Genomic DNA, 27,777 nt, shown 5'->3' with positions numbered 1-27,777 from the left:
ATCTTGTATCCTCCCTCTCTTTTTCCTCCCCCCACGCTCCCTCCTCCACACCGACACACCTCCCAGTCTTTAGCCTTCCCTCTGACAGCAGTCGCGCAAGGCGGAGGGGTCTGTGATGCCGCTGATTTTCTCCCTAAAGACATCCACAGATTGGATTGGCTGGGAGGGCTGCAGCTTGAACTAAGTCATCACATTTAATTTGGCCTTTTTTTTTCCTCCTTCCTCTTCCTCACTTCTTCAGTCATTTTCTCTCCTCGGACGAAAGGAGGAAATAAACAACTTTTCAGCATATCAACCGTACACATTTATGGTTGATATGTATTGTTTATCAACCATACAATTGTTTACCAACCATTGTATGGTTTGTCATGTCATACAATATTACACACACACACACCCACACAAATGTTTATGTATATATGTGTGTGTGTGTAATATTGTATGGTATGACAAACAATGGTTGATAAAATTGTATGGTTGATAAACCATACAATATCTTAAAAAAGTAATTCTGGATGTTTGCACACAATAATATGTGGGACTGAATCTGTGGAAGAAAAGGGCAGAGAGGAGAAGGGTGCGGTGATAAACTGATTAGTAAAGTAGTGTGTTCTCTAATGGAGTGCTTACATCATTGCAGAAGAGGGACAGAATGAACAGCAGGCCAGCTCAGGATGACAGAAATATCCACTTCATGGTTTCTTTTTAAACTAGTTCTGGACTTCTGTGACCTTTATCGTGCCTCTACTCCTTTTACTGCACATCCCACTGTGGACAGGAGTGAGATCTGGTGAAATAGCACTCGTATGTGTTTGGCATAGCAGAGAGCAGATGGTTGAAAAGTCAGTCCGTAGAGCTGCATGCAACCTATTAAATTTAATACACACTTAGAAATCACAGGCACAGCAGGATAATAAACTACTGCCTTTGGTTAAAAGCTCTAGAAAAACTTTTGGCCAAGCTGTTCTCAACTAGGAAAGGATTATTGTCAAAACAAGTAAAATTTTAATTGAGCTTAATGCAATAGATTAAATGTTGTCCCGGCCATTTAAATGGAATTACAAAACTATATTTTTGGTTTGTTTGAAGATTTTCAAGACACAAAAAATGAGAGAGAAAAATAGGAGTAAAAAAGGTGAAAATTGTAACCAACAGTGGTGGTCCTTAGCATGACTTGGGCCCTGGGCAGAAAAAAGCAAAATGTAGTCGCCTAAAATGTGAACTTGAGTCCAAACCCATGCTACACTTTCTTAGTAGCTGCACAAACACATGGGGCAAACATATAAAATAAGATTTATTTAAGCCAAGCCCCAGTAATTTGTTGCATGTGGTGGGAAGAAATACTGTACAGGTAGAAGAAAATGTAGCAAACATGGACACAGAATTCTTGTTTGGTTTGTTTTTTGGTTTTTCTGTTTCATAACACCATCCTAGAAATAAAACAGTCCATCCATCCATCCATCCATCCATCCATCCATCCATCCATCCATCCATCCATCCATCCATCCATCCATCCATTTCCTTCCGCTTATCCAGGGTTGGGTCGCGGGGGTAGCAGTTTAAGAAGGGAGGTCCAGATTTCCCTCTCCCCAGCCACTTGTTCCAGCTCCTCCGAGGGAATCCCAAGGCATTCTCAGGCCAGCCAAGAAACAGTCCCTCCAGCTTGTCCCGGGTCTTCCCCAGGGCCTCCTCCTCGTGGGACATGCCCGAAACACCTCACCAGGGAGGTGTCCAGGAGGCATCCTGACCAGATGCCCGAGCCACCTCAACTGGCTCCTCTCGACATGAAGGAGCAGTGGCTCTACTCTGAGTCCCTCCCAGATCACAGAGCTTCTCACCCTATCTCTAAGGGAGAGCCCAGCCACACTGCGTAAAAAGCCCATTTCGGCCGCAAGTATCCAGGACCTCGTTCTTTCGGTCATAACCCAAAGTTCATGACCATAGATGAGGGTAAGAACGTAGATAAAACAGCCATATTGCTTTTTTATTTTTCTGTTTGTAAAACCTAAATGAAAAAAAAAGTTAAAATGTAATATACAGTTGTGGTTTTAATATGTAGTGATACATATCGTTTCCAGTGAGAGTTGGACTCCGCCAAGGCTGCCCTTTGTCACTGATTCTGTTCAATACTTTTATGGACAGAATTTCTAGGCGCAGCCGAGGTGTTGAGGGGATCCGTTTTGGTGGCCTTACGATCTCATCTCTGCTTTTTGCGGATGATGTGGTCCTGTTGGCTTCATCAGATCGTGATCTGCAGCTCTCACTGGAGCGGTTTGCGGCCGAGTGTGAAGCAGCCGGGATGAGGCTCAGTGCCTCCAAATCCGAGGCCATGGTCTTGAGCCGGAAATGGGTAGAGTGCCTTCTCCAGGTCAGGGGGTCTGTGGTGAAAAGAGAGCTGAGTCAAAAAGCGAAGCTCTCGATTTACCGGTCGATCTACGTTCCCACCCTCATGTATGGTCATGAGCTTTGGGTCATAACCGAAAGAACAAGATCACGGATACAAGCGGCCGAAATGGGTTTCCTCCGCAGGGTGGCTGGGCTCTCCCTTAGAGATAGGGTGAGAAGCTCGGTCATCCGGGAGGGACTTGGAGTAGAGCCACTGCTCCTCCACATCGAGAGGAGCCAGTTAAGGTGGCTCGGGCATCTGGTGAGGATGTCTCCTGGACGCCTCCCTGGTGAGGTGTTCCAGGCACGTCCCACCGGGAGGAGGCCTCGGGGAAGACCCAGGACACGCTGGAGGGACTGTCTCTCAGATGGCCTGGGCACGCCTTGGGGTTCCCCCGGAGGAGCTGGAAGAAGTGGCTGGGGAGAGGGAAGTCTGGGCCCCCTTTCTGAAGCTGCTGCCCCAGCGACCGGACCGCAGATAAGCGGAAGAAAATGGAAGGATGGATGGTTATGGCTGTTTGAGAAAATGATATTTGCCAAATATTCCCTTTTTGCCTCTTTAACTGTGCTCTGGTAGAGACGCCAACAGTATTTTAAAATCTGAAAAGTAACCTGCAATTTATCCTTTTTCCCCTGCGTTCAACACGACGGCATTCTTTCCTTACAGCACGAGTTCTGTCATTAAACCAAGGCTCAGGTTCAATCCTTGGCTGCCTGGTTTTTAATGGAGCAACCGAGTCCAGAATGGCTTGACAGGAAGAATAGAACCAGGACCAGAGCTCTTCTGTATCAGAGTGGAGGAAGTCAGATGATCCACAGAGCTGAAGAAAAGCAGTAGAGAACTGAGTGGCCGTGGAAGGGTTAATAATCTGACAGCGCCGAACAGCAGCAGAAGTTTTAACTGCAGTAGGTGTCAAACTAACACTGAATAAAACAGGCAGGTGATCCGAGAACACAGAGTAACACATTTCCAGGTTAGTCACAGGCAGACCGCAGGAAATAACCAGGTCCAGTGTATGTCCGTGCTCATGTGTAGAGCCGGATACGGCCTGTACCAGGTTAAAGGAGTCCAGAAGGCTTAAAAAGTCCTTTACCAGAGGCTTATCAGGACAACACACGTGTATATTGAAGTCTCCAACAATAAGAACATGTTCATAGTTAATTATAATCGCAGCTAAAAGTCAGAGAAGTCACTTATAAAATCCTTATTATATTTTGGGGGCCGGTAAACGACAGCACAGAAAACTGGGTTTACGTGTCTCAACTCAAATGACGTAAACTCAAAGAATCAAAGAATGACGTCTGTCGAAAAACACTGCTTACATTTGTAGTCCTGTTTGTAAACAGTCGCTGTGCCTCCCCCTCTCCCTGAAGCCCGTGGTGAATTAAAATAAGAACAGTCCGCTGGTAAAAGCTCAGATAGAGCACTGGACTCACCAACACTCAGCCACGTCTCAGTCACACTCAGAAAATCCAGGTTTTGGTTACTGAAAAAGTCCCGAAGAATAGGATTGGCGTTTATCGGGCCAATCCTGACAGGAGCTGGATCCTGGGCTTCAACAAGTCTGGAAACTCGGCACAGCGGTCTCAGGTTTTGGAGACACTGTCGGCGCATGTTGAGCCGGGAAGGGCAATGGCGGCGGTGTAGAGGGGCTTCAACGCCGACCACGGGCACCAAGCAGACATCAATGGGATCCAAGAAACGGCGAGGCACCCAAGAGCCTAGAAATGATCCATGCGATGATTGGGTAAAAGCAGAACAGTGGGTCAGATAAAACTTCAGCTTCACCAGCCGGCCGCTTCGTCTACTGCAACGACGACGACATCTCCACTGTGAAAGCAGCGCAGAAACCCGGAACAGGTGACTCCTAATCTCCGACAGAAGCAGGGGCAAGGATTGTTGGCCAGCAACATCAAATAACACCATATCATGGACCAAAGTTTGGAAGTCCAGTAGTGTGTTGTGATTATACACCAGCAGAGATTCAGTTCCATAGATGACACAAGTCAGAAACAGTATAAACATAAACAAACGTGAGAATGACAGACGAGCAGCCACACACACCGGCGCCATCTTGTCTAAATGATGCTGTATAATAATTGTAAAAACTAAAGGTAACTACTTCGCGGATTCCACTTATCCCGGGTTATTTTCGGAACGTGTTATGGAAATTTCATTATCAAGGAATGAGAATCTGTTTCAATAATAAGAGAAAGATTAATCTTTGTCTTTAAGTTTCTTTATTTGAAGGCAAAAGCGTTCGAAGACCCTTCTCACTGAGCGCAGTCAGTAGAAGAGCCCTGAGCAACACACATCACATCGTTATATAGTCACAGCAAGACAAAGACCCTCCCAAAGTCTGATGTTATCTCTACTGCCAGATGGCCACATAAACACCCTGACCCCCTCCTCATGAACTATCTCTCACCTCTTGGAGGAGATGATCTTATGGCAGGAAAGAGAACTGATAAGGATTTCAGGAGGAACTTCTAACACTTCTTTGTCAGTTCATGGGTTCAGGTCAAACAGGGTACAAACTACATTCCACACATCAGTCCTTTAAGACAACTATCAGATCAAGCATTTTACCCAAGATGCCTTCAGGTCTCTTCTGCTATCACAGCTGTAGAAACATCTTAACATTATTTGCAAACTTATTTAATGGACAAACACATCTTGCAGAAAAAAACAAAGCAGATATTATAAGTAAATGAATGGTAAAAAGTATCATCAGTTCCTTCAAGAATGAATTAAGACTGAAAATGAAATTTTCTATTACAAACGCAACCCCCGCAAAAAACGAGGGATCACTGTACACCCGTCGTTGGTCATTTGCAACTAAGCAGCACACAAGATGAGTAAGGTAAGGTAATTTTATTTATATAGCACATTTTCAGCAACAAGGCAATTCAAAGTGCTTTACATGAGTTAAAATGTAAAGCACATGGAGTACCATGTGGGGTCTCTAAAAATGTTAAGGACTCTGACAAGTCTTTCTTCTCCAAAGGAAGGGTGTGAGACCCTGATGACCTAACCTGTCAATAACTAGGTTGGCAGTTGTAAGACCAAGGTGTGAGCAAAAATACATGTACCATTCCATCTCTTCTCTAATAAGTTCAATGTGTTGCAAGGCGATAGCTGTCAGTTGCTAGACTATGGTGATGTTGCTCTCTGAAGGAGCAAGATGGAAGAAAGGGGAGGAAAGAATGTGTAAAGGGTGATGCTTCAGAGAAACAGGCTTTGGAATAGTTCTCTTGTCTGAGTGTGGAATCATCCTGTCAGGCCATGGAAAGACTTTGAACACACACACCTCGCAGCAGCAATAACAGCCAAATGAAAAATGCTGTGAAAAGGCAGTCATTTTCAAAGCTCACGACGGTTCGTGAAAATATTAATTATTTTTGTCTATGCAGATCTGATCTAATTTAGTTCATCTGCTCCGTTCAGATGTTTAGACTTGCCTTTGTTGCTGTTAGTTGCCTTTGTACTAGTTTCCTTAGGGCAGCATTCAATTTCCTGATGCTTGCCTTGGGGAAACTGTATTCTGGAGTTCAGTAGGAGAATTTTTATTTTTTTCTTAAGGTACACGAAGAAGTGAAGTCATTGCACAATTTTATCTAATCAAGAATTATCAGAAGTTAGATGTTAGTTATTGAACACTGGTGTGGCTTTACTTGGACTTTACATAAATTCCCTTTAAAGCCCTGACTGGCTATCACTGATTGCGTCTGCTTCAAATGATGTCCAGTTTTTTTTAAACATACCCAACATTCAGGGTTTCTTTGCTATGAAGGGCCTCAAACACCTAAATCCCAAAATCTACTGTTAAAGGAATGTAGTTACTAGTGATGGGTAGATGAGGCGTCATGAAGCATTTGCCTTCATTTGTATTTCGTTTGCCTTGAGGCTGCTCCATAGTACCGTAAAAGATCAATAATTATTTTGGCAAATGCATCCCGTTGACAGATTCGCTTCCTTATAAACACAATTTGGCGCCTCAGTGTCATTTTGAAACAGTTCCTGTATCGGTCACGTGACTTGCTGAAAGCAATACTCACACCAACACATGATTTGGTCTATGGGCTTGACGCATGCGCTGACCCATCACTAGTAGTTACTTCCTTCAAGCATGTTTAAAATTGATGTCTTGTTAACATGTCAGAAATCATTCTATGTTCGTATTGGGGTCTCCAAAATGAATGCAAAAAAAAAAGAAGTCTGCTGCAGCTGCCAAGACAGCTTATTTAAAATACAATTTGGTTTCTGTTTTATGGTTTTGGTTAGATAAAACTCCATTTTAAAATAAAAATTATCCAAACCCCATTACTTTTTAAAAGTCAGCGATGGGCATTTGCAGAACCATCTGCAAATGGTTCTGCACTCCAATTAGCTAACTGAAGTGCGTTAGCACAGTAGTTTTAAAAACACATGATGTAGCACCAGTTTTACATGGTCCACATCAGTATTATATTTACACTTAATTGTGACATTCAAGTTGCTCCTGTGAAGTTATTAATTTTTTTCTGAAACAGCAATGTTTTCTACCTGTACTTGATGCAGAGCAGGGTCTAATGTGTTTTGTGTAGGTGTTATTCTGACCTTCTTATTTACTATGTAACTTTGTAATTAGTTCTATGTATATTTCCTATATTTTTTGGTGATTGTTCATTTCTATTTGACTTTTAAAGCATCAATTTGAGTTTATCCATTTGTACCTCCAAATCAACCTGAAAAGACTCACACAGAGAGAGACTGGTATTAGAAAGTGTAATTGACAAAATAAAGTCTTTGCCTGCAAGAGCATCGATAGAGAGTGATGGAGAGAGTGACAGCTGGGGAATGAAACGCCTGCATGGGTGAGTGCCTGTAAAGGCATGGACAGAGAAAGATGAGAATGCCTGTAAAGGCTTCAAGAACTGCCTGCAGTGGCATCGGGGGCCTGAAAAGCTATCAAGAGGAGAGTGCCTGCCAAGGCATCAAGAGATGCCTGTAATCTCTCGATTACAGCATTGGCGTCGATAGGAGAAACAAAGTAGGAAACAGAGGCCTATGAGGAATGCACTCGGAATTCCGGAGGACTCCCTGGGACCTGACGACATCACTATTCCATCCAGTGAAGAAATGATAATTTAGTATGGGGAGGTTCTAGATATTGACTAGTCTTGCGAATTGTTTATGCTCATTTTATTCTGCTGATAAGTTTTCCTCTATTGTTACTTCTAAATCGGTCAATATTTTCATAATGCTCAAGCAATTTTGGTTTAGAATTACATTAAGACAGAAATTTTTTTTTATTTTTATTAGCAATGCCATATTTTTAAGATGTGTGATCACCTTACTCTTGAATAAATTTAGTTGTGACAGGGGGCTGTGGGCCGTTCACTCCTTGCTATCCCAAGCAACTAGCCACACCAACCCCACCCAGATGTTTGGAACTCTAATTTTCTTCAAGTTGGCCTGCAGCTACATGTCTGCCTCATCTTGGTCTTCATGCGGTCACTGTAGAAAATATGGGAACATTTCAGCCTCCAGCAAGCCACCCTGGGGATCATCAAGGCAAGTCAAGTGACCAGTGAGATCATGATGATCAGCCTGGATCTGGTGAAGACCTGGCTGTCGATGATGAGCATGGAGGTGATGAAGAACTTCATCCAGGTCATTCTGATGTCTCTGATGGAGGCTGCAGAGGATCAAGGACCAGCAGCTGGTGTCCAGGTCCAAAGCCATGAAGCTCAGCAGGATGCCAGCAGTAGCTCAGAGCAACAAGCTGCCAAACCTGAAGAAGTTCCCTGTGACGTCTGCACTGGACCCAAACTGAAGGCCCATGCCCTGTGAGGGAACCATCGATGAGACCGTAATGAGAGGACTGTCTCTGGAACTGGTCCAGACCGGGCAAGGCGTCAAGCGGTTCTGAAAGGCCATCGGTGGCGTATTTATGGTGTTTAGTCGCATCCAGTCCATGCCAGGAGCAGAGACCATGCTTAGCAAACATGTGGAGAAGCAATGTGCTGACACTGTGGTCAACTTCCTCATCAGGATTGCCTGCCAGGTGAACGATTCCACCAACGTGGCCGAATCTCGAGGTAAGCTGCTGAAGGTGGCTGATGAAGACGTACTGAGGCTGGACATGTGGCTCCATGCTGAGCTCAAGCTGCAGTGGTTCAACAAGCTGTTAATGACTGAGGAGCAGCCGCCCAGGCCAACATCTCCAACAGATTCACCAGCCTGGAGATCCTGTGCTTTCTGCGGATTATGTTGCAGTCTCTGGCTGTCCTAGCCCACTTCAAGCTGCTGCAGTGCAGCATAGCAGCATGCATGACTTGTGGCAACACCAAGATCCTGCGGCGGTACTGGAGATATGATGTCTGGAGGAGGACAAGATCAAGTCAAGTTTCAGCAACAATGCAGTTCAAAGTGTTTTGCACCATCAAAAAACATAATACAGCAACCAGTTAGGAAACCAGCAATATGCATTACATTTTGTCAAATGTTATCATCAAAACCATCAAGCAAGTAGACATCAAGTATGTTGATCAATGTTCCAGTTACTACTAAACAAGGAAAATTATAACCTGGTGGATTCTTAGCCTTGATTTAAAGGAACTCAGTGTTTTAGCAGTTTTGCAGTTTTCTGGAAGCGTAAAGACACTATTGCAATAATCAATGTGACTAAAGATAAATACATGGATGAGTTCCTCTAATGCAGGAATATTAGTCCTCTGATCTTGGAAATGTTCTTCAGGTGATAGAAGGCCGACTTTGTAGCTGTCTTTATGTGGCTCTGAAAGTTAAGGTCAGCATTCATCACTATACTTGGTAGCTATGTAGACATTGCTTAATGCCAGGGTGATTTTCTTGGTACTTATAGTGCATCACATATGTAACATGTTGGTTTTGTTTTGCAGAGGTGGGCTCTACCAACAATGAGGAGCGGGTTTTCCGGCAGCGAATGCGACCCAGGAAGCGGCAGGGGGCTGTTCGGCGGAGGGTCCACCAGGTCAACGGGCACAAGTTCATGGCCACCTACCTGAGGCAGCCCACCTACTGCTCTCACTGCAGGGACTTCATCTGGTCAGAATCTTACTTCAAAACATTGAATTAATACATTGGAACAGTGGAGTCTTCATTGAGTTGATAAATACAACTTAATTCAAATGTTATTTTCTACCACCTGCATGTCTTTTGAAAATCAAACTCTATGGTCATTAAAATCAGATGGGAAGGGTGACGGTGTTGCAGGCAGATGAAAGGAAGCATAGTGCTTTGCACATGCTGTGTTGGAGACCAGCTGCGGCCTTTACAACAACCAGATCTTTCCTGGTTTCCTGCTTCACCCAGCTCCTCACATTAACCTGCGCCTTTTGTTTTTACACACGAGCACAGGGCGATGCTGTGAAATGGAGGGGTCACAAACAAAGCCAGCTGTGTTTGTTTCCATCCCGAAGGACTGCGTTCGCCACATTCACATGGAACTACGTAGCGTTCTGAGAGCGTTTGAAAGTTCTCCCCTTCTCAGGGGGGAGAACTTTGCTTGAGTCTCTCAGTGTTTAGACCTGCTGAGGTGAATCGACAAGAAAACACTCCAACATGTCGAATAATTGAAGGTTTACTTTCCTTTTTTTGCAAGTTGAACGCCTTTTTCTCGAGTAACTGAAACTAAAAAATGCTTGGGTAACACGTTATTTGAAGGGGTGTGCACTGACATGACACCTGCCATGAACTTTGTACCCACATTTTCTGGCACAAAGAATGTTTTTCGAAAGCTTCCTCTGTTGTTTTTGCTATATTGGTATGGATCCAGAGATGTGTTTAAGAATCCGTTAGAACTATTTTCTTGTCAAGAATAGATGACACATTATTCATTCATAGCTGTGCTTTTCTCTTCCAGAGCTGTAGCTCCAATGCCTCTTTTTGATTTGGAGAAAGTCTATGATAAAATATCTTATCTGGTAGAAAAAAAACAATAAAAAGTCAATTGTGCTTTTCTAGGTTTAATACTTTTGGATTAGTAGGTATTCTGGCAGTAAATATTGTTGCATTTGGTCACCCATCCATTTCCATTTTCTGTACACCCTTGTCCCTAATGGGGTCAGGAGGGGTGCTGGTGCCTATCTCCAGCAAAAGTTTCGAGTGAGAGGCGGGGGACAGGTTGCCAGTCTGTCGCAGGGCAACACAGAGACAGACAGGACAAAACCCCATGCACACTCACAACTAGGGAAAATTTAGAGTGACCAATTAACCCACAGTCATGTTTTTGGACTGTGGGTGGAAGCCGGAGTACCCAGAGAGAACCCACGCATGCACATGGATGTTGCATGTTGTTGACTGGACAACAACATGCAAGCTCCATGCAGAAAGACCCCAGGCCGGGAATCAAACACAGGACCTTCTTGCTGCAAGGCAACAGTTCTACCAACTGCTCCACTGTACAGCCCTGTGTTTTGTAATTTAAAGCTTAATTTATGAAATGTATATGCCTGCTTTTTGTTTTTGTCAGCAACCCTTTTCAGCATGTCTTGATAACATGTTCATCAGTCTTTGTGAGTTTTCTTTTTCTAACATGTCTGTCTTTCTGCAGGGGCGTTTTAGGAAAACAAGGTTACCAGTGTCAAGGTAATGTCCGTTTCCTTTATAATGACCTTAAAGGTACCACCAGTGACATACTGAAAGGTCAATTTGTAACTTACTTCATTCATAAATAAAGTGAACATCATTGGTGTCTTAAGAAATTAACTAACACTATTATGCAAAAGTTCACTTTTCACTTTTTATACTTTATGTAAAGAAACCAGACTTTTTAATCTTTAAGAAGGTTTTAAAAGATTTTAGGTGTTAGACGTGCTTTTTAGTTTTTCTTTGAACTTTGACTTTTGTACTTCATCAGCTTGTAATGTATGGTACTTATGTAACAAGACAATTAATTATAATAAATTCCTCCAGATTAGAGGAGTTTAGAAACTAAACACTTGGTTCTGGTTCTGTGTGTTGCTGCTACAGTTTGTACCTGTGTCGTCCATAAGCGCTGCCATGAGCTCATCATTACCAAGTGTGCAGGAATGAAGAAGCAGGACGACACAGTCGGAGAAGTAAGACGTGGTGTTTCCTACAAAAACATCATGGAACTCAAAGCTCTGTTTTTATCTCATACTTAGGGTTCTGTTTTTATTTTTTGTTAGATGTCAGTTTATTGTAGAAGTATGGAAAGCCTTCCTCACAAAATGAAGGTTTCGAGATATTTCCAGACGTATTTAACAGAGAATGCTGGTTTTCTTGCAGCAGGTTGGGTCTCAGAGGTTCAGTGTCAACGTCCCGCACAAGTTCAGCATTCACAACTTTAAAGTTCTGACCTTCTGCGACCACTGCGGCTCCCTGCTGTGGGGCCTGCTGCGACAGGGACTCCAGTGTAAAGGTAAACCTGGAGCTCACCACACCGCTTCTTCTCGCCTTATCAGGTGTGTGAGCTTTATTCTGTCTGTGCTGCAGTATGTAAAGTGAACGTACACAGGCGATGCGAGAGCAACGTCGCTCCGACATGTGGAGTGGATGCCAGAAGAATTGCAACCGTCCTCTCAGATCTTGGACTGACACCAGATAAAATCTCCAACAGCACCCAGAGGCGGAAAAAGGTTGAGACTAATTAGTTTCTGTACTTTGAGAAACTAAATGTGTGTGTTTTCATTTACCGGATTTGATAATTATTGAAATTAAAACATGTTAACTCAATAAAACACAGGGTGTGTGGGTGTGTGCGCGCGTGTATATGTGTGTGTTAAGCAGCTTCCTCAGACTCATAATCGTCAGCAGCTGCCATCAGAGCTACATCAGACAGAGGAGGACCACTCGAGGTCCGCCCCCACCTCTCCATGTGATCAAAGTAGGGAACCTCATCTCACAGCAACCCCATACACTGAAGTATTGAACTAAGCACATCATAGCTCTGTTGTGTTCTGTATTTTCTGTGTAGTTATTTTCGAGGTTTTCTGTGTTTAGCCCTGTCCCTGACCTGTCTTCCCTGTTGATTGCTTCCCAGGTGTGTCTCATTCCCTGACTACCTTCCCTGTGTATTTAAGTCCACCTGTTATCTTTGTCTCTTGTCGGGTCCTGTTCTAATGCTGTTCATCATCATCTCTGTGCCAGTCTGTTCAGTCGTGAACCTTTTAGCCTTCCGTTCTTCTCGGTGCTGCCTGTATGTTTAGATGTTTGGTTTTGTGGATTTTTTCATTAAAGCCATCATTTTTCATCTCTACCTGGGTCATCAGCGTTCGTTCTCACCACTATCACCTCCACCTTATGACAAGCTCATCTGTATGGTGGCCCTGAAGTGTAAACAAATCACTAAACACAACTACAAAAACACAACAACATTAACTAATCAAAGCTACAAATAAAAAAAAAGCACAGTAACAAAATGGAAGAGGTCAATCTCAGTGGGTAACCTGACACACGGTTGACTGGACAACAACACTTGATTTTAGACCTAGAAATTATTCTGGCATTCTTTGCTTAGATAGGAAGAAAGATGGTCACATGTTTGCATCATCGATAGCATTCATGTTTTCAACAAACACCAGATTAACTTCCAGTTCTAACGCCAAAAGTGGAATCATCCAGTCAACAATGATTTGGGTTTCCCACTGGGACTGGACTGTTCCGCTTTGGTAAAATTTTAGTTTTTTCTTAATTTGCAGTTCTGCTTAGTTAGTGTTGTTTTTCAATCTGCAGTTGTGTCTAGTGATTTGTTGATGTGGTTTGCACTTCTGGGCAACGATACCTCTTTTCATTTGGCTCTCTGCAGATGTGAAGGAGCTGGAGAACATCCGGAAAGCTCTGTCCTTCGACCACCGCGGAGAGGAGCACAAAGCACACCCAATGTCCTCGCCATCGACAGTAGTGACGGTGGGAGAAAGAGGCACAGGGGGCGTCAATGGAAGTGGGGTAAAGGAAGAGAGAAGCCAGGAGAATGGCGAGGTCAAAGGTCACAGCGCTCCTGAGATAACAAGGATAAACCTGCACGACTTCCTGTTCATAAAGGTGCTGGGGAAAGGAAGCTTCGGAAAGGTTGGTGGAAAAGATTGGGAAGAGTGGAGAGGTTTGGAGCGGGTGTTCCCCTCTTACTGTGAGTGTGGTGTAATCAGGTGATGCTGGCCGAACTGAAGGGCACCGACGAGGTGTTCGCTGTCAAAGTGCTGAAGAAGGACGTGATCCTGCAGGATGACGACGTGGACTGCACCATGACGGAGAAGAGGATCCTGGCGCTGGCCAGGAAGCACCCGTATCTGACCCAGCTCTTCTGCTGCTTCCAGACTAAAGTAAGGGGTACTCGCATGCAGGGACAGTTCCATGCCACTGGAGGGCAATGTCAGACCATGTTAAATCTGGAGATATTTGTGGACAGCTCTCTCAAATAGAAGGAGAAAGTCTGTCAAAGTTTATTTATATATCATAATTACAACAGCCTCAGTTGACCAAAGTGCTTCACAGCAAACATTACAGGTAGATAAATGACAAAATATAAATAACATTTAATTTAGTAAAAATAATTAGACAAATATAATATCAGACAATTACATGGATTAACTTGCGGAGGAGTTTTTAATAGAAAAATAGACAATTAACCATTAATATTAATATATAAAAATAAACGAATCTCTTAGACAGATAAATAATTATCAAAGAAAAAATGCAATTCTCAGGCCCTCCAGAGAAATATTCAGGGTTTATTTCCATGATGAACTTGCAGCAACTAAGTTGTTGTGAACAGAGATGATCTAATCCAATCTTCTTTGGTATTTAAACATCTACTAATAACTTTTTTTTTCAACCATTGTGTTGTAAAAGCTAAAATATACAAATCACACATGTAATGTCAGCTGTGTTGTTGCACTTTCCATACTCAGAGTTGTGCTCATAAGTTTACATACTCTGGCAGAGTTTCTGAGTTGTAGGCCACTGAATAGTCATCCAAACCTCTGAAGCCATTTTGTTTTGTGTTTGCTCTATGTATACAGCAGCCAAAGATAACCAGATTAAATGCATCCAGCCTATTTATCTCCAGCTGCCTTAGAGCGAGAGGCAGGAACACTTTAGGTAGCTCGCCAGTACACCACAGGGTTACTTGTTACCAGTGTGTATTAACAGTCAGTGAGTTTCTGGGACCAAATTGAATGAACTGAATGTAATGTACCCAGATAGCACACAATGGTAATTCAACGTTGAATTATTGTCAGAATGGTTGATTTTTGGTTGAGGTCGACAACTGACAGTGGATCAACCATCAATCAATCATTCAATTCTAGCCAAGTAACCAAAGTTGAAAATGTGTCATTTGGTTGAAATCTAAATGAATGAAATGCTGATTAACGTCTGATCAATGTTGAATCAATGTATGCTGTTTTGCCGCATCCCTTCCCCTCTTCTCCTCCTCATCGGAGCTCTGGGCATTTTATTACTGAGCTGGGGTTAGTTTTAAATTAAGCACTATAGAGCATAGTGGGTGGAGACTTCTTTCTGTACATGTTCTTACTTGTCCATAAAAATTCTTACTGACTGTGCGTGATATATTGACACAAAAACATCTACAACTGACTACAAAGAGTGGAGCGGTCAACCCCCACTATTTACATGAATTGGATGTCCTAACCACACCGCCACTTCGCTGTTGGCTTGTTTGCAAAAGATGTTAATTCAATGTTGAATTGTGATCACAAAGGTTGAATTTATGGTCATGGATAAACCATCAAACAATCATCCATTTCTAGCCAATTAACTAATGTTGAAAATATGTCACTGAATCAATGTTGTTTTGTGGTCGAATTTTAATAGTTGAAACTCCAATGTTGAATCCAGTGTTTTTCAACACTAGTCCTCGGGGCACACTGTCTTGCAAGTTTTAGGCATTTCCATAATTAGGCACACACGATTTTAATTGATGGCTGACTAACAGGGTTTTGCTGAACTGAAAACATGCTGGTCAGTTTGACTTAACCCTTGTGCGTGTGAGAACTGAGGCAAACTTAGAGGACTATGGAAAATGATACAAATTTTACGTGTGTGGGGTCAGTTGGACCCCATTTCTACATACAAGGGATAAGAACCAGTGTTAGGAAACACTACTTATCAATTTTGAATCAAAGTATGCCGTTTGTTGCATCCCTCCCCAACTACCCCTTCTCCTGCACTCTCCCCCACACACACACCCACTCAACCAACTTTCCCCCATTTACTCCCCCTCCTCATTTTCCCCCCAACCTTCCTCCCATTTACTCTCCTCTCCCCGTCCTCCCCTCAACATTCCCTCAATTATTCCCCTCTCTCCCTCCTCCCCCTCAACCCCATCCGTGTCAGAGTATTTTATTATTGAGGGGGAGTTAATCATGTTTTAAATTAGAACTATATTGAGAACAGTGGGTTGTGATTCCCTTCTGTACATTTTCTTACTTGTCTGTAAATATTATTACTGACTGTACATATTGTGTTGACACAAAAACATCTACATCTTACTACACGAAGTGGAGCGGCCCACCCCCACCATTTACATGAGTGGGATGTCCCAACCACACAGCCACTTCGCTGTTGGCTTGTTTGAAAAAGATGTTAATTCAATGTTGAATTATGATCCCAAAGGTTGAATTTATGGTTAAAGTTGATGACTGATGGTGGATAAACCATCAAAGAATCATCCAATTCTAGCCAATTAACTAGTGTTGAAAATATGTAATTGAATCAATATTGTTTTCTGGTCGAACTCTATGGACCTTACCAAGCTCCGCCCAGAAACGCCCCTCGAAAGTCTCACGTGACTGGACGACATCAAGGTGTTTGAGCCACGCGATGCCTTCAAGATTGTGCGCGTCACAGCTAAATGCTACCGGTCGATGAGGAACACAACAGATCCTCAGACCCTCAGCATAAATATAGCTGTGGACAAGATCACTCACGCCTATTGTTCTTGCAAGGCTGGGTAAGTCTTGCATTCATGGTTTTGAGGGTGACTTCTGTTGGCAAATGTTCGTATGTGCCTAGGCCTGATACACGGTACTCGGAGGCTAACATGATTAGCGTGGCTAACACGATTACAGTTTAGTAATAAGCCTTTTCAGGTAAAATAAAATCTTTAATGTATGTCAGATACAGTACACATTGCATATTGATCTGTTCAGCTAACGTAAGACTTTAACAGACAGGCTTCAAGGTGTAGAAGTTGTATCGGTACTGCCATTATGCTGTACTTGGCTAAAAGGTTTTCATAATGGAGGTGCTTATTATTGAATTTCTTTTTTTCATTCACTAAACACAAAGAAAGCAAAGCAATAATACTTACACCAGCAGACACTCCTTTGTTCTTATTGATCCTACGATGATACCTCCCCTGCTTGAGCTCCTACTTGAGCTCTGGATCAGAACATTTTATTACTAGGTGGGGGTCAGTCATGTTTCAAATTAAGCACTACATGTTGAGAACAATGGGTTGTGATTCTTTCTGTACAATTTCTTACTTTTCTATAAATATTATTACTGACTGTGCATAATGTGTTGACACAAAAACATCTACAAGTCACTACAAAGAGTGGAATGGTCCACGTCCCCCTTTTTACACTAGTGGTTTGTCCAACCAAACAGCCACTTTGAAGCTGGCTTGTTTGCAACTAGTTTCTGAAGTAAATTCTACTCTGAGCACTTTTATGGTAAGTTTGGCAATATTACTTTGATCTTAAATGTGTTTAATGAAAAATGACTGCATTGTTTTGTGCCTATAGTAATCTTGGTTATTTTCGGGCAAACCAGATATTTTTAATAATTGAGGTCATGTGTCCTTTTGTATTTTTTTTATCCTGCCCAGCACTCTAGGCATAAGTATGAATTCCTTTGAGATTTTGTGGGATTTGAGTTTTTAAAAATAGGGCAGAGCCTATTTGGTCTAGGAGAGCATGTGGTGCACAAAGAAGTGTAAGGTTGGCTGGTCTTTAAATAATTTCAAATCACTTGTTTTTCAGTTTTTATTATAATGTGCTTACTGATCACTGCATGAAAAGTGGGATTTTTGACCCTGTATTCTGACACGAACGCAGCTCGTGAGCGACAGATACCGACAGCAATCGACAGTTTGCATTTTCACTCACGGGAGACGAAATCTGTTGATTGCGGAAGCCCAAGAGGGGGGAGTGGAGGTGCGGGGGAGCGAGAGGTGTTAATGACTCTACTTAGCATACGAATAGCCTAGCACATGGGTGCTCAATAGGTCGATCGCGATCGACCAGTCGATCGCGGAAAGGTTTTGAGTCGATCTCGGCAGCAGGTGACAAACTGATCGCCGCCAGGACGCTGAGGCCAGCACTTCCTCCTCTGCAGGCTTATCAAAAATGTTCACTACGATCCTAAACGTTTGTAGCTTCATTAAAAAAGAATAATTATAAAAAGTCAACGAAACATGTTAAAATTAATAATCTCAGTAATTATTGTTTCAACAAGGTGTTGCGCAATTCAGTGCGTTTCGGTTCCATTAACAAAAAAAATAAAGAAAAAAAAAGGCTTCTCAAATACTGACTGACGAGCAAAGCAGGAGTTTAAATTAGCTACTTAACCACCGCTGTGTTCATGAGAGGCTTATTAATAATCGAGAAATAAATATCAAGCCTGGAAACCTGATATCGTAACGGACCGAATGTTGTGTTTTTAATATAATCTTTGCTTGGCTTTTACACGACAACAATCGTGGGGCGTTTACACGACAACGATCCAACAAAAACGGCACTTTTGTTCCGTTTTTGTTGGATCGTTTACACGATAACGTTCTAATTACGATCTGTGTTTACACAGTARCGGTACACATCGAAAACGTGTAATGCTCTCGCTGCGCCTAGTTGGTGCTAGGTTCTTTGAAACTTTGAAAGTGCGCATGTGTTTAAAAAACAGTTGTACTTGAAGGCATGTGGATTTGCTGAGAAAACATGCATTGTGTGCGTCTGATTAGGGCGCATGCAGTTGGAAAAAGTGGGATAACTTTGAGCTTTCACGGTGTCTGTAGCGAGCCCCGGACTGGAAGCTGTTTTTTGTTTTTACCTTGGAATGGCCAACAGTCTGTTATTCCTATATCAATTTGATAAAATAGGAGTTCCCGCACTTCCCATATCGGTGTCCTCTGTTACCGTTTTCAGCAGTTAAAACAGTTTAATCCGTTGCTAACAAGTCGTAACTTGTTTTTCCGAGCCGCCTTCAAACGCAACATGAAAGCTGAGACGCTTGCACTGGGTTTACACCTGTGAGGCAGCGAAGGAGACCTGCTGCTGCTGCTGCTGCTGCGCAGGTGTGTGTTAGAATCATGGCAGCAAACCAGCAAAACGTAAATAACTGCACAGTTTTTTCCCCGAACTAACCGACTGAGTTGAGTAAAGCTGTTGGATGCAGGTGATGATAGCTAAAATATGACTAGCTAGCTAATATCAATACAGCACGCTAAGCTTGTTAACAAGTAGCCTGTAGGCTACTGATGTTGTCTATGTTCAGCGACGTAGATTCATTTTGACCCCCAAAATAAGTCGATGCCCCCCTGTTAAACTCGTCTGGAGCCGGGCTGGTCCGTAGTTCTCTAGATAAGAGCGCTGAACGAGCAGCCGTGTATTTTGCCACCTGGGCGGTGCGGAGCGGTGAAGAGACGCTGAGGGAACCGTATCTGATGGGGAAACAGTAACACCAGCATTGTGAGTAGTTTCTTCTTCTGTGGATTGTAGGAAGCAGCTATGTTTTGCGTCATACTATGCATGAGCTGGTCTGGAACCCGTTTTCTATCTGTGCCGTTGTTAGAGAAAACATTCGGTGGTTTCGTGTAAATGCACACTACAAACGCAACAAAACTCTTCCGTTTTCCCCCGAAATCGTTGTCGTGTAAACGGGGCCTGCGTAGGTGGTTGCCACGGCAACGGGTGTGCTTAAACGACAAAAAAAAAAAAAAAAAAAAAGAAAGGGGGGGGGGGGGGGGGGGGGGAGATAAAGAGGGCAGGAGTGGTTTTGAGCTGATCGTCTTTTCGGATTGTTTTACCTTTCTTTACTTTTTTGTGGCTCATCACACCTGCTGTAGTTTCTGAACGTTCAATAAACGACAAACTTGTTGGACTAACGACCTCGTTCGTTCGTGACAATACGTCACAACAAACATTAAATAGGACAAATATATCTAATTAAGTTTTAACAAATTCTACCACGATAATTATGTGGAATTAAATTAATTATATCCCGACTTCAGAAGATTTGCCTTTACCCTTACTGGGCTCTTTGGTTCCTCCTATCAGTCTGTAGTTTCTCATATTGAGAAAAATCAAATTTCAGATCTACCTTGACACCTGCTGCCCTCAGGTTTGCAACCAGCTTCTGACTGAGAAACCAGTAACCAGCTCCCAGTGTCAGAATCTCACTGAGGAAGAAACTGGATTAGGTTTTCTGTCACTTTATTATTTCTGCTATAACTGATGTATATTCACATATAAAATAAGTCAATAGAGTTTAATTTGCTATTTTTATGTCTTTGTGTCATGAGGTAGATCTCAGGCGGCTGGTGAGAGAAAAAGTAGATCTTGGTCTCAAAAAGTTTGGGCACCCCTGGCCTAGCATATACAAAGGTGCTTCAACAAATCCACGTGGATTCTCAGTCATTGGATGAAAAACGATGACATCACAGTTCATCATTGACATGTGATTGGTTGGTTGATGTGTGCCCATCGGACAGCACTTATGTCTTTATAAATAAACCATTCCCTAATCATTAATATTTTTAATGCTGTATTTAAAAAAATCTGTATAAAAAGTAAATGCTATATTAAAACATATTCATTTGATATTGCTTATATGCAACATGTTCATATATGAGGAACATAAAAGAGGCACAGAAGTTTTTTTTTCTTTATTTTATTTCTTTTACTGTTATCACACAAAATAAGACATAGATGCTTGTCCATTTCTGGACTATCTGGCAGTGTTTTCTTGTCCAAACATGATCAAACATTATGCTGCGTTCAGGACAGGCCCGACGTCTCTCCTGTAGCATAGACCTGACATCACTGAGCTCCTGGTTGGGGGAATTTGGTATCTCAACCTCACCACAGTCCATCCTGACACCCCCTCATAGCTGCCATCCTCCCAGAATGCCACCTTCTCTGCTGCCAGTACTCTCTGCCTTCCTCCATCAGCTGTTAACACAGAACAGACAATCATTATGAGCTACAGGCATCTTTTAGTCATTATGAAACTACAGTGAAATTGTTTGGCAACTTCCAGCTTAGTATGCAAAATTATTTTATTAATTATTATTAATTTATTATTAAAACAAAAAAACAAAACAAAAACATTAATACATTCTTAGAGAAAATAAAAACTTTAATAAAAAAAGAAAACACTTGGAAACAACTGGAAGAAAAGAATTAAAAGCAGTTGGTAATAAATAGTAAAACATAATTCAACAAACTGTGAGGCAGATAATTTGCCTTGATGGATTTTAATAAATCACAGTACTTTAATCATTCAAGGAATTGTGACATCTCTAGATCTTACCTGCTTCTTTCTTGAGCTACATCTGGATGACTGGCAGTAGGTCCTGGATGCAGCTGGAAAACATTTTTGTGCATTGTCAATACATAATTACATAATTACATTAGCATAATTACATTATGTATCGAAGCATAAAATATCAACATTCTAAAATAGTAGATACTCACACACAGTTGCATCTCTGTCCTCATCATGGACATCAGAACAGTCCTGACGAGTTCTGATTTACACAAATGTGACTCCCATTCTGTGGAAATAAATGTAAAATAAAAAAAAATATTGTATCAAATATATCACTTTCTCCAAAAGACATAAGTAAATAAGTTAAAATTATTCTCAACCAGCCATTGTACAATCGGGAATCAACGCAATGACTGTACATAATACATACCGGCTTCATGGCTCCATCCTGATATCCATCCTCCGTCCGCCATGTTGTCGATCTCTACTGCTTACCACACTCTGCCTTGCTGTACTGCGTTATAATAAAATAAATAAAATAACCGGAAGATCAGTTTTCCTTACAAATATGCGAGTGTTCACTATTCACTAAATGTGAAATCATAGCTTACTGAATTTCACTTCGTCCTGGTGGACTCAGTAAGAGTTAGTAACAACGTGAAATATTACTTTTTCCACCATTTCACGGGGATTTTCGTTCATGTTTAGCAGTAGCACTCATTAGCACCATAGACATTAATACGTAGACGCCTCATGGAGCGGGCCGGCCCTTTGCTGCGATACGTAACAGCGTCCGCCATATTGAATGTGGAATATGTGCCAGTAAGGTAATACAAGTGAATGGATCGAACTTTATAAAGTGCCATTCTACAAAGTATTTTAAGTTAATACCTGCCATTGACACATTTTCTCACACACATTAATATATTTGGCAATCAAAGAAATTACTAAATACAGATTTTCTAACTTTTGATGTGATTAATTGTTTTGGGGCATTTATGAATAAAGAGCACAATGTTTTATTTGATAGAAATGATTCTGATCACTTTTATATTGAAATTGATAAACGGACACACTTTTACAGTGTTTTATTAAAGAATATATTTACATAATTCCATAATTTAATGTGCATTTAACATTTCAAGACAAGAAACAAATAATTTTCCTGCATTTATTTTTTATACGTTATTGAGAAATTACTTTTGATTTATAAATCAGTCATTGTCAAACATTAAACTGTATGTTTTTCTTACTTTTTTCCAGAGAATATTTATTACAGTATACATCAACTCTGCTATTGACAGCAAAGAGTGAAAATAATTCYAACAGAGTAAATTATTTTTATTTCATTACATAAGTTGTATTAATACATTAATACTTCAGATTTAGATATTTAAAAATACACAAAGTGAAAGAATAAAATATTTATTTATTATACTGGGAACACTGGTGGGCTGCACAGTGGCGCAGTTGGTAGAGCTGTTGCCTTGCAGCAAGAAGATTCCCGGCCCCGGTCTTTCTGCATGGAGTTTGCATGTTCTCCCTGTGTATGCGTGGGTTTTCTCCGGGTACTCCGGTTTCCTCCCACAGTCCAAAAACATGACTGTCAGATTAATTGGCCTCTCCAAATTGCCCCTAGGTGTGAGTGTGTGTGTGCATGGTTGTGTGTCCTGTGTGTCTCTGTGTTGCCCTGCGACAGATTGGCGACCTGTCCAGGGTGTACCCCGCCTCTCGCCGGTACACTAGCTGGAGATAGGCACCAGCAACCCTCCCGACCCCACTGAGGGAGAAGGGTGTAAGAAAATTGATGGATGGGAACACTGGTCAAAGGCAGGGCTTCAGTCTGCTGGTCACACTGGGAGAACTTCAATGACTTTGAGACGTCCTGGTTCACAGGCTAAAGCCAAGAATAAAAGATAAATTATCCAAAAGTGTAATAGAAAATACATACGATATATATTTTGTATATGTTTCCTTCACATTCAGAAAAAGACATTTTCAGCATGTTGGGCTCTGACTCGTAGCATCTTTATAGCTAAATACCGACATGGTGAAGCTGAGCTGRAAACAGACTGAAGAACAGCAGCTCCAGCTCTGATCCTGACTGATCTTTACTCACAAAATCCTCTGGTTTTTAATTAACTTCTCCACTAACAGCGGTTTTTCATCAGCTCTCTCAGTAGAAAACAGTATGAAAACGTTAGCTGCTACGCTAACAACCATCGGTTATTTCGGGCCAATTTAGCTACATCGGAAATACTTTTCGGTTGTTTAGAAGCGAATTTCTGGCTACAAAGTCAAGTAATTCTGATCTTTCGTCCTTACCTGGGGAAGGTAATCCTAATGGATCAAGTTTGTTTCATAAAACGGTTGAAACAAGTCCACATAGCACAGAACTTAAGGAGCTCCGATCAGGGCGATCGGAGCTCCTTAAGTTAGTTCTGTGCTATGTGGACTGCCACATAGAAGATGGACTCAGTGCTCCATGAGGCGTCTACGTATAGACCCCTTTTCACATGACGTCACACAACTCCCGTTATGGCTCTAAACAGTGTATCTTTAGTTCCGGTGTGTGTAGTTAACGCTGTTTCTGGACTCTAAAGCTGCTTCCACATTTATGATTTGAAGATATATCACTATTTGCAAACAATTTTTCTTCATCAACATCATCTAAACTGGACAAATTCCTCGCTGAATGATACCAGTTTGACTGCGAAGGTATGTGTTTTGGTTTTTTCTAGCTGTTAGTTGATATGTTAGGATAGCAATAGTAATTTGTTAGCTGGCTAACATTACGTAGCCTTCCTGTTTTGGAAATGGAACGTATTTAGGCTCTAATCTTAATCAGATGTTTATAATATAGACTGGGGTTGCCACCGGTCATGTAAAATGCTTGATCGTATTAAGCCCTCCTCACTAACGCTAGTTTCACCACCCGCTAAGTAGCGACATTACCTGTAGCCACTAGTCCAAAACTGAACAGTTATGCCAAACACCCTCTACTCCACCACGTCCTGAGAAGTTAAACTCTTGCTACGATCGAGACATGAGGAAGACGCTGTCTTAGATAGATATAGATATTAACGTTTCATTGGAGAAATGTGATGAGCTATATATCTATCCATCTATATTAGCTCATTAACTTCACATTTTTCCAATGAATATTTATCAAATGTTATGATTAGAAGGTTAAGTTTCTTATACTTTGTCTTCCTGCGACTGTAGACTTGGCAGTAGAAAATTGATAACATAGGAATAACAACTTCATATCTCTTAACAGGTTACACTTGATTCTGCTGTGGTGCATGAAGTTTGTGCTCAGGTGGGAAAACCCTGTGGTTCTCATGGTGGGACTTCTGCTTCAAACTGCTCACTACAGTATACCATTGCCTCTGTCATCCACCAGTTCACTGCAGACTGGCACCCGCCAAGGACCCTACATGGATGTCTTCTTAAGTTGTAAACCCTGAGTACATACAGTAGAAATAAAATTGATATGCCTTTTCTAAATACATTTTCTCTATCCATGACTTAAATTGTTAACTGTAGTAATTATGTTTGTGTGATGTAGTAACCATGTACAGTGTTTAATATAATTATTAAGTAGATGTTTTAAAGAAACAGCCACAAACCTTATGTCTTTGTTCCACAATGGCAGCTTTAATTTTAGCATGTCCTCTCCTCCACATACTTCGTTGCCAGATGTGTAAAATTTACAAAAAAGCAATTTAAATGTAAAAGTTGCACATATGTAGATTACTCAAGAGAAGCTATTTACAATAGGTTTTTACAGAACTCTACACAACATCAATTCATTTATTAATAGATACATATAGATATTAATTACAGAATAGATGCACAAAGACTTCATTTCTAACACAGCTGCTTGCAGTAGTGAGCGTTCATCCAAGAAATGTGACTTGCAGGAGAATGGAGGCTCTGTACTGGTTTCTCCTTTTAAATCAAGAGGCCCATGATAGTTTGACTAGGCAGCAGATGTCCCACAGCTGATTGACTGAACCTGCTATGGACAGAGGAACAAGACCATCTCAGATATGGTAGGTTGTTAGGTCAACTACTGTTGAGAAAAATGGACAACAAAACAAATGGAGAAACACAGTCAAAGAATGGTGAATTGACAATGAGTAATAACAGCTATCTAACACTTAAATGCGGTTATTATTAACCTTACCTTTTATTATATCCTTAAGATAATGGGTATCCGTGAATTTTTCAGTCAGGTTTCCCGAGGCACACCGGAAGTAAAGATACACCGCTTCGAGTTATGGCGGCCATTATCTGACGTCACTGTGAAAAGGGTCTATTGATGTCTATCATAGACCATAGACATAAAATAAGAGCACCGGTGCAAATCTTCCTCTGGAGTAATGGCGGTTGCTTGACCAACTATGAAAGCGCATTACTGCCATCAACTGGACTGGAGTGTTAAATGAATGTTGACAGAAAAAAAAATGCATTCAAAAAAGTTATTTATTCAAAAGTTACGTGACAGTATATTTTTATTTTTATTATAATTAATTTCTAAAATGATTTTAAAATGTGTAGATGTTTACTCAATTCTACTTTGAGCTGTCTCCTTTTTAGTTTATACAAAATATAATGATTCATCATCCATGAGTTATAATTAGTGCCTAACAAAACTTTTAAAAAAGAACACAAATATCAGAAGGTATCACACACTTTCAACCATTTTGTTCTTCAATTTAAACTCGAGAGTTACGCAACTGAACACTGATAAATCATCTGTAGTTTCTTAAGTCCTGTATTGTGATGTGGAATGGTGTCACTACCACTCCAATATAGCATGACTCTGGGTCCAATATAGCATGACTCTGGGTCCAATATAGCATGACTCTGGGTCCAATATAGCATGACTCTGGGTCTTTAAAGCAATCAATGAACATTAACATTAGTTTGAATATTATTCACAAAAATACTTTATGTACAATGAACCACTCTGGAACATGTTTTTTTGATTATTATTTTTGATTAAGTTGTGCAATGATAAATCTTCAAATGGGAGGAATGTCAAAGTAAGATCACATTTAACAAAAGTCTATTGTATCTAATCATGCATATTCTTGTTTTATATAATCAATTCAACCAGACTAAGATGTTCAGTGCTCCTAACACTCATCCAAAATATATTTTAATGGGTAAAGCAGATTATTGTTATAATATTCTTTCTCCAAACATACTTCTTCATGGCATACTTCTATAACTGAACAATACCTACAGATGTCTCAAAATGTGTTAAACTGTTTGGCCCATTGCACTACAACACCAACATGTATTTACATCCCCATTTGAAGGAGTACATGTTGGAATACACGCTTTTTTGAGCCAGTATTCCAGTATTTGTGATTAAATACTGAGAATGTTTAATCACAAAGTCCAGATTAGGAGACAATTTTAGAAGAGTCAACAACAACTTAGTATGCCATGAACATCTGCCTGTGATACTATAATGACCAAAATTTTACATGTGCAAATGATTGGAACTTTGTCATGATGACACAACTGATGCTTTATGTAAAGCTCAGTGTTTTCACATTGGCAAAAACACTTCTCTTGGAAACGTGTACAGCGGTCTGCATTCCACCACACAATCTTGGATGAGCTTGACAGACATGCAATGTTGACAATATATCATCAGATTTACCCTGAAAATTGTACTTTGATATGCACACTTAAGTGTTAAGGTTACATCCCTAAGATGAGCTAAGTGTGTTCAGTGCTGGATGGTGAATGTCACACTAAATTTGTTCCATTTGTGTGACTTTGTAACATTAGAACATTTTCAGCATTAATGCCTGTTTTACACTTAAATCTAATTATTTCTCAATTAATAACACTGAGGGGTTTTGTCCAGGTCCTGGAACTAGTAAACAGGTAAACAGTAGGTGAAATGGGTTAGCTACAACAGGAATGAGAGTCAAAAGGCCCGTGTTCAACAGTTCATTTGCATTTGCATGGCTCCCAGCAACTTCATTTAAATACAAAAATCTCTCCTAGGCCCAAGGGGAGGGAGGTGATAGGGGAACACGGACACACAGCGTTTTTGACTATTCTTGGCAGTGCCCTACAATTTTCCACTCTGACAAAAACCTCTTGCCAATAGCCCTCAATCTCCATGCGCACGGCAGAACTAGGTGTCAATAGCTGTCGAAAATCCCACTTTTCATGCAGTGGATATAGATGTGCCTCTATTCCAGAACAGCTGAGTTAGATGATTGCATGATTTCTTCTGCAGCCATCAAGAACTTCAGAAGGCTGTTAATCACCCACAGATTTAATCCAGGTGTGGCAGAGGGGAAACCCCTAAAACATGTAAGATTGGTGGGCTGAAACACTGATCTACCTGTTAACGACTGATTCAGTCTGTTGATTTTTGGATTGGTAACTGGTTAAACTGAACTGGACTATTTGGACTACTTTTGCATGAAATTTATCAGCATATGGAAATTTTTGGATGAATTTAATCATCTTATTTGGAAATGTTTGTAATTAATGGAAGGTTGAATCAGTTGTTTGATGAAAGTTTATCCTGTATAAATTGTAAATAATTTTTCCAACTACAGTACAAATCACCTTTTACACAATTGTTCTATCTCTGGTGTGTTAAATCAATCCTGATCCTCCCTGAGTTTTATCTTTAGGTTTTCTGATAAACAGTTTCTGATAAATATTGATTACCTCATTTTAGCATGAGTGCAGCATCATAAATGCTACACTATGCTGGAGCTTGATAGGTAAATGTTTATGTCAACTAACGTTAAGATAAATATTAATGACTGTTCATTAGTGTGTCCTTATTAATTTAACTAAGGGGGCGTTTACACGACAACGATCCAACAAAAACGGCACTTTTG

At 41.1% G+C, this 27,777-nt stretch overlaps 1 protein-coding gene across 5 annotated transcripts in view; it reads left to right on the top strand.

Moving 5' to 3' along the window:
• LOC103476621 (protein kinase C epsilon type-like) overlaps window positions 1-27,777 on the top strand; it is a 242,914-nt gene that overhangs the window by 100,761 nt on the left and 114,376 nt on the right. For 2 of the 5 annotated variants that reach the window (XM_008429092.2, XM_008429096.2), the window contains exons 3-10: window positions 9,292-9,457; window positions 10,965-10,999; window positions 11,384-11,472; window positions 11,663-11,795; window positions 11,870-12,012; window positions 12,161-12,260; window positions 13,182-13,444; window positions 13,522-13,695. In XM_008429092.2, coding sequence (XP_008427314.1) covers window positions 9,292-9,457; window positions 10,965-10,999; window positions 11,384-11,472; window positions 11,663-11,795; window positions 11,870-12,012; window positions 12,161-12,260; window positions 13,182-13,444; window positions 13,522-13,695 — 1,103 coding nt within the window. The remainder of the gene's footprint in view (window positions 1-9,291; window positions 9,458-10,964; window positions 11,000-11,383; window positions 11,473-11,662; window positions 11,796-11,869; window positions 12,013-12,160; window positions 12,261-13,181; window positions 13,445-13,521; window positions 13,696-27,777) is intronic. The other 3 variants (XM_008429095.2, XM_008429094.2, XM_008429093.2) reach the window with 3 other exon arrangements.

This window comes from Poecilia reticulata, linkage group LG15, assembly GCF_000633615.1.
Source record: "Poecilia reticulata strain Guanapo linkage group LG15, Guppy_female_1.0+MT, whole genome shotgun sequence".
NCBI classification, from domain to species: Eukaryota; Metazoa; Chordata; class Actinopteri; order Cyprinodontiformes; family Poeciliidae; genus Poecilia; species Poecilia reticulata.
Note: the sequence above shows the minus strand (reverse complement) of the source record. Positions and strands in the feature narration are given on the sequence as shown.